A 14,872-nucleotide genomic window follows, 5' to 3' on the forward strand; every position below is an offset into this window, starting at 1 on the left:
GGTGGATTATGCTGTAGAAGACTTGTTGACACTAAAATGAATACTTGTGACCAATGTGTGGTTTTGATTGCCAGTTTACTGTGAAATATATCCTTCATGTACACTGGAATGCTCACATCTACTGGCCAGTCAGCGGTTTCTTTCTCCCGAAGGAAAACCTACTTGGGAAGCCAAATCATATCAGAAAGTTGCCTGCTAAGCTGAGAATGTAGAGAGAGTTAGTTGATGAATTGTGACTTCAAGGTAGAATATCCTGAAATGTCTGTCTCTACCATTGGGGTGGATCTACCAAGAAAAGTGAATAGGGACCATCTTGTGTACCCTAGATACTGACAGTGCAAGAGGCAGCTCCATGGCAGCCCTTTTACATCTAGTCTCCTTTTGGATCTCACATTCAGTATCAGATATGTTGATATCTTGGGGTAGATTCTCATTGTTCATTTTCAGTCATCCTTGATGGCATGTCTGGAGCTTGATCTTGATGAAACTTCTTTGTTTTTAAGGCAACGGTCCTCAAACTTTTTCTCTCTTATTTTCTTTTCCTAACATATTATCATAAGCTTTGCATACCTCCCAAAATTATGCCCAGATCATGAACTCTGGTGGGTAAAATAGGCCAAAGATGGTGAACAGTTCTGGAAACACTAGCTGGTACCCTGTCCTTTTCTCTCATACCCAAGGCGGTGCTACTATGACAATAACCTTGAGTCCTTTCTAGTTTACTTTAAAAATTAAACCTGTAAGACTGTAAGGCTTAACTGTTTTTAGCAATGATTGATTTGCAACACACTTCACCGTTGATTATGCCACTGATGTCAACACTGTTGTCTTGAGGTAGTTTCTACAAATAGTTAATCCCGCCCTTTGGATTTTTTACTTGCTTCCTTCTCAGAGGATAACATTATTTCTTAGTTCTGGGAAGATATCTCACTGTAACCTTCTATGCATTGACAAAAGTAGGTCTATTTCTTTAATGAAGGAATTGCCTTCCACATGAGAATCTAGGATCCTTATGGGTTATTTTTCATGAGTGTACAGGGACCAAACATCTGGAGTGCCCTGGGTCCCAATTAAGATAAGTCATCATAACAACACATGTTCTGATTAATATCCCATTTCCCTTAGCCATTTGTCCATGAAAACTCTTGTGACCCATTTACTTAACATATTTATATGTATCAACACATGGAGCATCAATAGTAAGTACATGCTGTGGTTTAGCAAGAAAGAGGCATGAAATATTTGCTTTTAAAAACATTTTATGCCTTATTTTCTCAAGTAGTGTGATAACCCAAGTGTCTTAACCCTCCACTGCAATGTCCCTGTCGAAGGAAAACAACAAAAAGTTGATAAATGTATGAGAGAAGTGCAGTATTGTTTTTAGATGCCTGTTATTCTTATGCATCTAGATTAGATCCCCTAATTAGATTCTAAAAGGTTTTGTTGCTTAAAATTTTTGCTTTATATACTTCAGTGCCATTTTCTAATTGATTTTTGAAGCCATGCTGTAGGTTGACCCAACAAGAGTTGTTGTGAATGCAACAATACTGAAACCCAATATAATTTTTTTGGTTGGATTTTGGGGAAAACTATTAACCAATCCATTATACGTGAGTTGGAAGTGGTCAGAAGGGGTGAACTCAGAAAATCTCTTTGTTCCTTTTTGCTGCGGATGATACACTTGAGAGCATGGAGGTACAGAAGCCGTTGACATCCACATGGTTCTAGCATTGATGAGTCACAGTGAATCAGAACAGTTAGCTCTTTTGGTTACGATCATCCATTTCAAACCAATGTGTTTTTAGTATAGTTTTAGGTTCAGTGAATATCCTTGTGCTTTTTAAGGAGGGTGTATAATACATAGCCTCATGATGGATTATAAAGGAACAAGATGACATGCAACTATTACTATCCTCCTGTAGGTTTTGTGTTATTGAAATTCACATTTGTAGTATCAAACAGCAACTGAAATTGTGTGTGTGTATATACATATATATGTATGTATGTATATTGTGTATATATATATGTATTGTGTGTGTATATATGTGTATATATACATATATATAATACAATGTAAGATTGGTGAGTTTAAAATAATTAAATTGTGTTCTACTAAAGAAAACTTCTAAGGTCAATTCAAGCTTTTCACATAGCTGTTTAGATTCCAGTCTCTTACCAAATAACTACATAGTAGACATGTCACATAAAAGTATATTGTGTACTCTTTGTTAATGGCGAAATTAATATTTTTAAACAACTTTTCCCTTGCAATTATTGGTGTATAAGCTTTCATTGTTTCCCTCTATCTTCTAGACATTTTGTTACACTCTTAATGCACCATTGTATTTTTAAAGGAACCTGGTTTGACAGAGAGGATTACAATTTTGGAACTACTGGGGAAATGTGATTTGTCTTTTTTTTCTTAATACTAATGTTCAGGATTAAAAATAACTATTTAGTATTCATGAAATAAATATTTATCTGTTCTCCCCCTAGAAAAATTGTATTTTGTCAGATTCTTTGCAAGTGATTGGAGAAACACAAGTAACAATACATTTGTCAAAAGAAACTCTATTAACATTACAAAAAAATTCTTTAGAATAACAGCTGCCTTTGAAATATGTGCCAAAACCAGGAGCTAGAGATGTCTCCATTGTTAATGCCATTTTTTTTCTAGTCGCCCACAAGCTAGGAAAGCTGTTAAAAATGCAATGTCAAGCAAGTATTGAAGCTTCTTCTTTGTGTTTATTCTTAGCCTTTTCCACCAAAGGACAGCCTGATCTCCACGTGATGATACCTGTATTTCATAAGTATTAGCCCTCTACAATATATGCCATTTTTATTCTATACCCTGGAGCCACAGTGAAAACATGAGAATAAATGTTTGGTTTTTTCTTTCATTCATTTTGAATCTTTTATTGTTTTTCCTGAACTAATAAAATAGAGAAAAACATGAAGAGCAGTCAGAATGTTTCAGACCTAAAATCCCGGCCTCACTTAACTTTCTCTGAAGGACTTCCTTAATCTCTGGTTTCTTGTTGGCTCCAAAAGTAGCAGATTCAAAGACTGATCAGAAACAAAACTCTTGCATGCAGACAACTCTACCCTTACCTGAACCGGAGGAGTGGTATGCGCTGTTGATGCCTGACTTTTACTTACCTCTTAAGAGTGGGTCAGGTCCTGGGGCACTTGGAGAGTTGAGTGTTTTGTTTCCTTCCATGTCAAAGTACTAGGTTCTTAATACAGAGAAGAATGGCAGTAAAATACCTTTGGACAATGTGGGACAGAAGAACGGAGACATTTACATATTTTAAGTTTGGAAAGAAAAACCATGCTACGTAAAGGAAGAGAGAAGCCAGCAAAGTTAAAGAATAAAAGTTAACAGGATCATTACTCTCAGTGATAGCACAGATGCCAAGGATCAAAAGAAAAGATCAAGAAAAATCACAAAGGTTGAACCTAAGAACTACTATCCTTTGTACAGTACTTATTCTTTATATTTGGATCCAGTGGGCAAATTTTAGGAAATGATGGCATAAGCAAGGTTTCAGGAAGTTATATTCCTACAAATTTATCTATCTATCATCTATTATCTATTCTGTCCATCCATCATCCATCCATTCATCCATCCAACCATCCACCCATCTTAGCAGGGCTATAGCATTGGTATTATATGCAGTAAAATTAATATAGAATAATCCTAATATAATCATATCCTCTATCATTTGGGGCAAGGAGAAAGCATGGGTGCATATGTTGGGGTATTTGGTGGTAACCATTTAAAATACCTATCTTGCACTTATGACCTAGAAAAGTGAAAACAATGCCTGGGTAAATCTTAACAGCTATCTCTAAGACAATGTTTATTTGTTTGTTTTTAGTATTTCCTCATTATTAAGAAACAAAACCAAACCAGGACCTGCTTATAAGCCCCACGGAAATCCTACTACTAGACATTTAAAATTGGGTTTGGTTTTACCACATTTATTCTTCCCCGGGTTTTGTTTTTTATTTTTTTCCTATTTAGCCTTTTACAACTCTTTCTGTTGCTTACAGTATCACTTTGTTGTTTTGGTAGAAAGTTGACTCCATAGAGAGGCAGCTCTGAAAGGGTTTCTGGTAGACTTGAAAATCTGGTTTAAATCCCAGCTCTGTGCTCAGCCAAGTCAGCTTACTTTTGAGCTTGGGTGATAGTTGAATCAGGCTGTAAAAAAAAGCAAGCCCAAGAAAATGAAAAATAAAAGTGTTTACAGATGTTTTTAAAACCCAGTGCCAGATTCTATGAGGCCTGCCTCACAGATGGTCAGCTTGTGATCTAGTAATAAACATTATGATTGCTAAACACATTTTTAGAGTCAAATCAAACTCGAACTTTAAGCCTCTTTTTAAAACAACTATCTTTAAACCAAATGGTTTTCTGTAGCATCTCCACTTACCTTCAGGAGTAGCCTGAGAAGGGAGAAATAAGGCCACATTGTTGTAAGTCTCCATCTCCTTTTTTCTAAATGAAGTTGCTGAAACATTCTTTGCTATTCATTCCCTTAGAGTAAATACATTTCTGTGAATTCATACACCACACACTTCAGGCTTCAGAGCCCCCATGGCCGCCCGTCTATGAGATGTGAGAAGTCTTTCGTCCAGGGGTGGGTGAGGAGGTAGCACTTATTTAGATATTTTCTTGAATTTTCTCAAGTTGGGTGAAGATATTTTCCATTTCAGTTCATCAATCACTCTTAAAAAGATGAGGGAGTTTAACCACTTTTTGTGGCCTCCAAAAAGCCAACATAGACTTACAATCAATGGAATTCAAAGCAGCTGTAACAAAAATAGTCGTGTAAATCGGATCAATACAGAGTGACTTCTCACACTTTGTTTTTAGATCCTCATTTTTATATACTTTGTAGTCTTACCCAATTTTTGTTTTAAATGCTTATGCAATTTTAGTTTACATTGAAAACATATACACAAAACCAAAACACAACAGAGCAAGTCTATGGCATTTGAAGTTTAGGAGAGGAAGTGTGGAGTGAGGAGATATACAAACCATGTCAAAGCCACCTGGATGGCAGGTGCTCTTTCTCTGGGAGCTTAGTCCCACAAAGAGCCATGCACAGTGGGGCTATTTCTTCATAAGGGGTATACATTTTTGACATATCATAATTTGCTGTTGAATAAATTGTAAAATCAATGTACTTATGATTTCCTTTTTACGTCACACGATGAAAGTCAGTATTAGAAAAAGGTTGGAGAGAGACTTCCTATTCATCATTACACCTTTATCTGTCCCATCCACCTCATGCTTATTCAATTCACTTCCTTTCAATCAAAAACTAATGACTTGTTGAGCATATGCTGTGTGTCAGGTATTGTACTACATTCAAGAGGGGTTATAAAGATAAATAAGATATTTTCCCTGCCCTCAAGGAGTCTACGGTCTGAGGTAGAATATCTTCCTGCAGGTAGATATGATACTAGCCACCATAGGGGTGAGTGCCCTAAAAGGAAAATTTTTAGAGAAAGCATGTGTTTGGGAAGGCTGGGAACAGTCACTCAGGTCACAGACCCAGCTGCAGAGTATCTGCCTCTTGTTCTTTTATGTTGGTCGTATTTAATGACAGTGAACGCAGGCACAGCTTAAACATACAGGCTGCCTTTATTTACCCCTTTTTGCCACTCCTTGACCAACTCCTTTCCTCTGTCCCTTGACCAGAAGGCCGAGGAGGGGAGGGTAGAGATCCGTAGCCGGCCACTCCACCATTTCACCCGTAAGCAATGACTAGCAAGGGAGGAAGATCCCCTCTCAGGGGCCTTTGGGTTCCATTCACACACCCTGGATGTACCTCTTCCATCTCTGGGACACAGCAGTCTGGACAGCGGGCCTCTGCTAACCCAGGCTGTATGACACAGGAGGTGCGTCACTTTCCTTGTTGGCAAATTGGAGCTCACTGGGTGTAACAGTGATCCTTGTCAGCCATCTCCAGCTATCTGTCCTCACTTCCTTCAGACCAATCTATCATTTAGTAAAAGATTAAACCTAACCTTATATCATCATAACAATAGATTGGGTTTTATATGTGAGGGCCTGGGGACATCTCTTAAGGTGATTAATACTATAATGACCATCTAAAAGGAGTCTCATTACATATGACCCCAAATTGATAATGACAGGGCCAGAGCACTAAGGGGCCCTGTCTTGCAATTCCCTTGTGGCCCAAACTACATAGAGACAATCAGAAACAATGGAAAATTTCTAATCCATGATTTCAGCGTTTGTTTCACCTCTTTCCCTCCCTGGCAAGTTCCAGTGAGGCAACTGGCAACTTCCCTCACCGATTCCTACTAGAATCAGAGTAAAGTGATTGGCCAGAAGTTTTTCTTTTTTCTGTTATTTCTCCCAAATGGGTGAAGGTGCTAATGGAGAGTAAACACACACAAGACCAGAATGAAGAAAGAGGAACCACAGGAGGTCTGGATCAGTGGCCCCTGAAAATTTGAGAATTGACCGTAATTACAATAGATCAGAAAGGGCTCTCCTGTCTCCCAACTGATTTGTACCTAATTTCGACCAAGTCTTATTTAGGAGAGTATCTTAGTCTTTAAAGTTGAATGGAAAATTTCCTTGTCCTCTAATGACTCCTAACATTTCTGGACATGATGATGTTATCCTTTTTAAAGTCTCCTATCCCTCTGGAACCTTGCGTAGGAGGGAATCCTCTCTCACTCTGAGGCATGCTGACTTGGAGAGCACACAGCACTTAGGGGAAGCAACCATAATAATTTTTGTTTGTTTGCTTTTTAAAAATCCTGTCCAAGTCTGTTGAGGTTACATGTTATCGAATAGGCCAGGTGAAAAAAAAATCCAAGATTGTTTATTTCCATTAATGAGTCCTGTTTCAATCTTTGTCTTCTTCCACCACCTCACTCTAGGCTCCGTAGAGGCTTCAGGTGATTTATCCATTTGCACAGTGATTTCAGTTGGGGCAGTTGGGGTGCATCTTGCTTTGAATCTTTTTGGGAAGCATTTGTTAAGCATATGCTGTGTGTCAGGCATTGTACTACATGCAAAAAGAGTTATAAAGATAGGATATTTTCCCTGCCTTCAAGGAGTCTATGGTCTGGGGCAGAACATCTTCCTGCAGATAGCTATGAATCCTGATAGAGGAACGTTGCTTTGGTATGGAAATGATTGGGATTAGATGAATCCAATTTCTTCCAATCCCACTGACCCCTGAGGCAAATTGACCAGATCAGATCTGGCAGTCACTGTCATCCTGATTGCAAAATAAGGCGTCTTAAAACCCATACTGCATGAACCAAATATTTGATGCTTTAGTTTAAAGCAACTATTAAGGCTTCCAATGTAACCAGTGTTTAAAATTCTCCACTGAGATTTCCCCTTTATGAATAGAAGGATTGTGTTACAAAGGAGACAGCAGTGACTAGCATTGAAATGTGTAATTGATCCCTCTTTTTTTTGTCCCTCAGATTTTCTTCTCAGACCTGGAGGGTGGAGAAGGGGGGGAAAGGCAGCATTGACACTTTTCTTTTTCTTTTTCTTTTTTTTCAGATTCAGAAGAGTAAAACACACCTCATAGACAATAAGAGAGGCTGCCAATGTCTTGCGTCATTTTAGCTGAGCTTCTTCCTTCTCTTCTCCTTCCACAAAGACCTGTATCTGGGGAAGGTGTACAACTTTCAAAAACAAGCCCCACCCCTGCACTTGGCCTTCTCTCATGCCATCTCCTCCCAGGAGATGACTTTCTGGGAGCTGGTGTGAGGTCTTAGAACTCTGGGGGAATCCCCCCAGCCCAAGCAAACAACACAACTTCCAATTTTTGCACAAACAGAAACAACACATGAAGGGACTTCCTCAAAATCCTTTGCTAATGCCCTGGCTTTCGAGGCACCTGTCTGGCCTGATGGGAACGGACATCCTGGAAATGCTGAGAGAGGCCTGAGAAAGCCACACACACAGGAATTGCCACTGTATTTCTTTATGTGTTGTTATTTTTGCACTGGTTGCTGATGGTGGATGCAGCCAAGCTGGCCTTCATCGCAGCTAAGATGATGGTTTCAGTCTCTGGTTGTTCCTTTCCTGAGTCAGGAACATTCTTTCTCTCCAGTTTTCTTTCAGACTTAGAAATTGTTCCCATGCTTTTCTTTCCATTTATATAATATGAAATTCTTTCTGTTTTATAAAAAAGGAGATTTTCCTCTTCTTTATTTGATGCTTAATTTACCTGTGCATTCATTAATACAAACCTGAATGTTTCAGCTCATGACCATATTGTTCAGGTGGGAAACCCAGTGTTTTCATTGAGTAGCATCCGTGACTAAGTGGTTACTGAAATTTTTACCACTGGCTGGTCCTCTTCTTTTGAATATTTATGGTTTGACCTAATTGCTCTTCTTTCTATTCAGGGAAGTGCTAAGGGAATTAGTATCAGGGAGATATGTCCAATAATTTTTTTTCATTTTAATGAGCCTTTAGAAGTACCAGATAGGAGATGATTAATAGCACGAATCAAAAATAAGAATAGTGGATGTCGCAGGGAAAGAGACGAAAAATACAGCCCCCTGAAACCAAATCAAGAATGGGATCCAGTGGAGTGCAAGTCAAGGAATTTTGTGGATCTAAATGGTGTGATTTGAATGAAACTGATTCTTCAAATGGAGTTGTGGTTCACAGAGGAATCTTTGAGTCCTTCCTAAGGGTAAATCGGAAGAGGAGTACAAATAGGAAGAGAGAGAGAGCTGGACGGTAGGCTTAACTGTATTCCTCGTTGCAGATTTAATTTCCACATTGAAAACACAAAAACAAACATTTAAAAAATCCTCTCAGTACTAAGGCAAAATGTTGGTATTTCTTCAGACAGAAAGGAGACTGTGTATGTAATCTACCAGGCCGTTTGTCTCACTGAAATATTCCCCAACAGAAAGATCTGGAGAACTCTGTGGTGTGGAACGCACAGTCATGTACTGATATTCGAGCAGGGTTCTTAGATCAGATTTCCATTTTGCTTGGTAATAACACGGATTTTTCTGTTGCTCCTCCTGTTTTCCTAACAGTGACCACAGTAAGTCATGTGGTCACAAATTCAAAACAGGAGTTTAGCAGGTCAAGTAAATGAGTACAGCAAGCTATAATATCAGAATGATTGCGATAAATGGCAATTCATCGTGGGCCTGGGTATCAGAGAGGCAGTGAAGAGCAGTAGGGGGGAAGTGGGGAGGGCATGCACTGCCCCAAGGGGGCAGTGGCTGGCAGCTACGGGATCAGTGCTATGTGGGAATGAGGGTCCTAGATACCTAAGATTTTATGTAAACCCCCTCCAAATTTTTTAATATTGGCAACTAATTAAGAAACTTACAAACACAGTGCTGGCCAAAGAAAACATGCCTATGAACTGCATTCAATGCATGGGACATCGATTTGCAAACTATGCTCTTTGAGGTGGTTTTAAATAGAAGTGAAATACAGCCAGTGCATGTCAGTTCTTGACCTTGGAACCTGAACTTTTGACCTCATTTCAATTCTGTATTTTTCTATGTAGAGCTTTGCAACCAATCAAAATAGAAAGGTGCAGCTTCCCTTTTATACTCAATCAAGACTAAACAATATTTGAAAAAGAAATAGGAATATAGCCGTTTTTTCTAGCACCAATAAAGATGGAAATGTTTTACATTTGCTTTAAGTGATTAATTTAGCTGGAAAAAGGTGGGAAGAGAATTTTATTCAGGATAGCACTCTGCTTGGAACTCAGCGTGGAAAAACAGAAGCACTATGTAACTCTTATTTTTAAATCCTTAGAAAGTGTTTCGAAGGGACATTGAGTAAAAAAGCAAAATTATCTATTTTTTTAAATAAAAAACAATGTATTACTGTGCTATAAATTGATACTGGAGCTGGTAAGACAACAATATTGACTGGAAGAACAGTATTTCCAGAGCTCTAGCTCACTTGCTGTGGTCTTTCCATTCTCCTGAAACAGCTTCCTCCAAGTTGAGCAGCGAAGTGGAAGACACCTTCTTCCATTGCACGGATTGTGACATCTTACTCTGTATTCCATTGTCACTTAAAAAGCAAAGGCTTACACACCTGAGTTAAGAATTAACTGGTATGTGGGGACAGTACTAGGGATATTCCCACCATTGACAAACCACCAGTTCTACATGTTCCTGGGTAGAAAGTGACAAATGGAGTTAGCCCTTGAGTTTGGGTCCCCATGTCACCAACTAGCTCTACAGCCAAGTTTTGTTGATGCAGTATGTTTTGCTGCCATAATGACCGAACCATAGGCAGGTCTTTGTTCCAGCTTTTATTCACGCCCACCTTTCTTAGGTTATGAGCCCTAGTTGTTTATGGCAGCAGGCAAGAGACTCATTTCTAACCCATTAAATTCAAATGGATTTTCTTCCTATGTCCATTTCATTCCTGGAGCTTTTAAAAAGCATTGAAGACATCTGACAGGATCCCATTAAGGACCTGATATACTTAAACAATAAAATGATATCTAGACATCTGAGAGCCAAAGAACAATCTAGTGCACCTGTTCATTTCGTTTGCAGAATTAAAGCCATTATATTATATTTTCCACCTGATGTGATGCCTCTAGTAAATATGAAAAATAGAAAGTAAAGAGCAATATTATCACAGGATGTGAGACAGCAAATAAAAAGATGGAGACCAATTTTGTAATCCATATTTTAGGAGTAAGGATGCTGGTCTTTTAATATCACTTCTGTCATGGATCAATTTTCTTTAGATAGATAGATAGGAAGAATATGTAATATGTTTTCTTCTATTCTTAACCTTTGAGCAGAGACTTACATGGTAGAAATGACTTCATAACATTCCCCATGGAGTAAGGAGGAAAACAAAAGAATAAAGGCACAAAATCTTTTTCTCATAATGAGATGGAGAAGATTCTGAGATTAAAACCTATGTATGTAACATTATGTCCCCCATAAAGGGGATTTAGGAAATAAACTTCATTCTGATTGCAAGATTCCCACACATCCCAACAGGATTTGCACCACTGGCCCACCACAGTGCCTGGCATAACAGTCAGCGTTCAGGAAACACATGCAGAACTGTCCAGCTGATTCCACTAGCCACCTGTGAGTGCAAAGTTCAAGTTTACCTGAAAATGCACTCAACGTCTTCTGTATGTCAAGTGTATTGCTAAAGGCTTATCTTCTAAGTAGGTGCAGACATACCCTAGTGACACAAATAGCTTATTATAAGGGACAGGAAATTGCAAGTAGTATGGGGGAAATTATCAGAGCCAAGTTTATGAAACAAAATTAAAACTTCTCTATGGTTTTTGGGTTTAAGGAAAACAAACAAATTAAAAAACTAAAACAAACAAACCAAAACAGGATTTATGTGAAAAGTCACTTCCAAAAGGGGGTGATGACACCATTACCAGTGGATTTATTTATAATCCAAGTTGTAACATTTAAAATCCAAAATAGACCTTCTTGAAGCGAGTAAAAGCATCTATACGTGCAGCATGGGGAATCAGTGCTCTGCCAATATTATGGTCGGTATAGTACTGAACCACAGCAAAGTTGGTTGTTAAAGAAATAACGTTGCAATAATGATGTTATATTGGCTCTTCTTTGTGAATAAATGGAAAGTAATATTTGTAATTCATTGATAGTGATCCATGATTAAAGCCCTCATCATTTAGAACGTGAACTTGAAAAAATTGTAATGAGCAGCACAATATTTGTATAAAATATCCCTCTGAGAACCAAGAGGCACATTATCTGCCAAGACCAGATGTCAGTTGTTAAGGTTTCCTCTCATCAAACACACTGGTGGGCACAGAGATGACGGCAGAATTAGAATGGTAACAGAGCCTGTAGGACATTAGACAGGGTTCATCTGATAAGTGAATTTGGGTCCAGGGAAGTTTAGAAAATGGGGAGAAGTCCTCTGGATGTTTTCATTGGACATTTTCAAAAGCCTGGATTCTCCTCCAGGAAATCTGCAATAAACAACGATTGTTTCATCAAAAGAATATCTTGTTTTTACATTGAACAAGAGTGGGGTGCAGTGGGAGACCCGGACTGAAAGATTCACGAAAGTCAATTTAAACACTTTATTAAGTCCTGATTATGTTAACTAATGCCCCTCCACCTCATCCATTTTTTTCTTTAAAATATTGGCAGACATATTTGAAATGAATTGACATTTATTCTGGCTTCTGTTCTCAAGCAGAAATGGATTGCCACTGACAATGGCTGGCTTCACTAAATGAACTTGAACCCAGCCTAGATAGCCATCCACTGAACCAAGGGGTGGTGTGTGGGCCCTTCACCTCACTCAGGGCACACTTAGCCTCCATTGGGGAGATCTCACCATCTCTGGGGCTTAATGCTTGCTGTAGTAGGCCAGTCATTGCCATCTTGCAGGCTGTCAGCTTTGGTCAGCTTCAGTCATGTTTGCCGAACCTCACCCATGTATCTTCATGGAAGCTGGCTTTTGGACAACAGAAGCATTTCTCTGTCAGGTTACCGTGCAGGAGAACTCATTTAAAAGAAAGCCCATTAAAACCCAATGGCTATGGAATAGCTTTTCGATAGATTGCCCTGGAGGCATACCCTTGTACAGTTTTTGCTTCGCTGTGGTGATCTATCTTGGGGTAGGTATTTGTGTACTAGTGTCCTTGTCTTTGAGTGGATATATGTGTGATGGTACAGAATATAGTCACACACCAATATACATAGATTTATAGTAAAAATCTACAGCCATAGGTATTGTCCAGTAACTGATTCTAGAGATAGAACTGTATACATTTTCCTTTTTTCTTGCTTTGATGATATTTTTATAAAATTTTATATGCTGTAAAAAAATTTTTAAAATATTTGCTATTTTCATTTGTAGAGCTCGGTTAGGTTTTTATCAACTCTGGTGCCCGCTGTACGGCCAGATTCCTCCCTCCACCTAATCTAAGCATTCTCTCGCTTTTTCATACTTTTTCTCTCACCTTATTTTCTTCTCTCATTTTTATACCTTTTGCAAATTCCTTCTTTCGCCTCTGTCCAGGCAAGCCATTCTGCTTGCAGCATCTTTTTAGCACATGGAAACACAAAATAATGGAAAAAACAAAATTATCTTGTTCCAGTGTGATCCACATGAGGAAAGGTTGTGGGCCAGGCATGGGGTATGGGTAGATGGGGAGGAGGGAATAGTTTGGGGAAAGGAAGCAGGAAAAAGGAAATCCTCATGGGATATCCATTACCCAAAGCAAGGTGACTCACTTTGAGCCTAATATGCTCTTATTATCTCTTCTCAGTCTACGGCACAATTTTTGTACAGGGTTTTTCTCCTTAGGATATTAAGCCCTCACCATGGGTCTCTAGACCTTTCCTTACTAGGGCACTGGCCACCAACTCAGCTCATCTCCTCAGCCTGAGATTTTGCTGCTGTTCAGCTGGATTTCGGGGAGATGTCTGGATTAAAATCAAGAATGTTTAACAAGACTCAAAAGAGGGAGGCAAGCAGAATCAAAACCCCAAACCTCAATCCAAATCATGCCGAGTAAATAGTTCTCTTCAGGAATAAGGAAGGGATTTCTAGATATGTTCTGAGAAAGCTCTTCCAAAAGGGAAGATGATGAAATGGACTTTGTCTGTATTTTATGGCAGTGATAGAATGTACTTCCATGATGTGAAATATGTTTTTAGCAGATAAAATGCAGGTTGCAATTTGCAAGAGAATGGCCATCCATTTTAAGAAAAGTGTTTTGTTCCCTGTGATGCTGATTTGTACTAAAAGAAACTATTCAAATGCCATAGCCTCACATCTCTAAATGCAAAAATAAATCATAGGGATTCATGTAAAACGGAATATGCTAAACTGCTCTCAATAAATTATGTGTTTATTGTAAACCTTTATTGCACAGATGAGGCTGACAGTCCCTCAATGTATAATTTTCCCCCAGCATCTAGTAATGAATAAGTACTTGTATGTTCTTCTGATTACCAAATAAAAACAATGAGTTAACCTCTCTATTGGAATTTGAAAAATGAAAAGGCTGTTTTTCTTTACTTTAATGTTTTTCATTGTTGTCCATGTTCTGTCCCAGATATGAGGCTGTCCAGGCTCACTCAACCATCTGTCTCTTTTGTATTCTTCCAAATGCCAAGCAATATCCAGGTACCAAGTGCTTTTGCCTGCACACTGAAGATATACACAGTGTATCACGTCTCATATAATCTTTTTTTGAGGGATGAGTGGATGGGCTATCAGAAGCACCTTGGAGGCATAAGAAATGTCAGTGTTCCACGAATTAGGCTGGCTTCCGTATGTTCAGTTTTCTTCTGGGTACCACGATACAGTTTTACATTTCTATGATGTTAGTTTTTGAATTCCAAACATTTTTTCCTTTTCCTTCTCCCTCAGGTAGAAAGGGCTACCTGGCAATATTTTCTTTCTCTCCAGCTACAAACATAGGGAGTCTGACTAGGGACTAGTCATTACCCCTATTTGTGAGCATACATACATGGTTTAATATAGTGAATGGCGTCCAGCCTTCAAACCAGCCACTAAGAGGCACCCCTAGTGGTGATGGTGCATATTACGTAAGTACCACCCCCTTACCTGGACCACCTCTGTATGTTGTTCCTCTGCAGTAACTCCGCTGGGTTATTACTGACTAAAGAGGCTGGGATGTTCCTCCCAAGTGGCCATGCATTGAAACACGTTTTTTTCAATTCCTTTTTTTTCCTGAGAGCAAAAAACAGAACTTATTTTGAAAAATATAGAGAAGTATAATAAAATCACTTGTAATACCCCATTCAGTGTCAGTTCTTTACTTCCCAATGGTCTTTTGTTATGTTTTTGTGTGTGTGTGTGTGT

At 38.7% G+C, this 14,872-nt stretch overlaps 1 protein-coding gene across 15 annotated transcripts in view; it reads left to right on the top strand.

The window, feature by feature from the left end:
* PDE1C (phosphodiesterase 1C) overlaps positions 1-14,872 on the top strand; it is a 509,328-nt gene that overhangs the window by 467,442 nt on the left and 27,014 nt on the right. For 2 of the 15 annotated variants that reach the window (XM_057549591.1, XM_057549594.1), the window contains one exon: positions 7,568-14,013. The exons of 12 other annotated variants lie outside the window; for them this stretch is intronic. In XM_057549591.1, the coding sequence (XP_057405574.1) occupies positions 7,568-7,581 (14 nt within the window). In that variant the 3' untranslated portion in view covers positions 7,582-14,013. Of the gene's footprint in view, positions 1-2,755; positions 2,900-7,567; positions 14,014-14,872 lie in introns of those variants that run through there. One more of the 15 variants, XM_057549590.1, reaches the window with a different exon arrangement.

The sequence above is a fragment of the Balaenoptera acutorostrata genome, chromosome 7 (assembly GCF_949987535.1).
Source record: "Balaenoptera acutorostrata chromosome 7, mBalAcu1.1, whole genome shotgun sequence".
NCBI lineage: Eukaryota > Metazoa > Chordata > Mammalia > Artiodactyla > Balaenopteridae > Balaenoptera > Balaenoptera acutorostrata.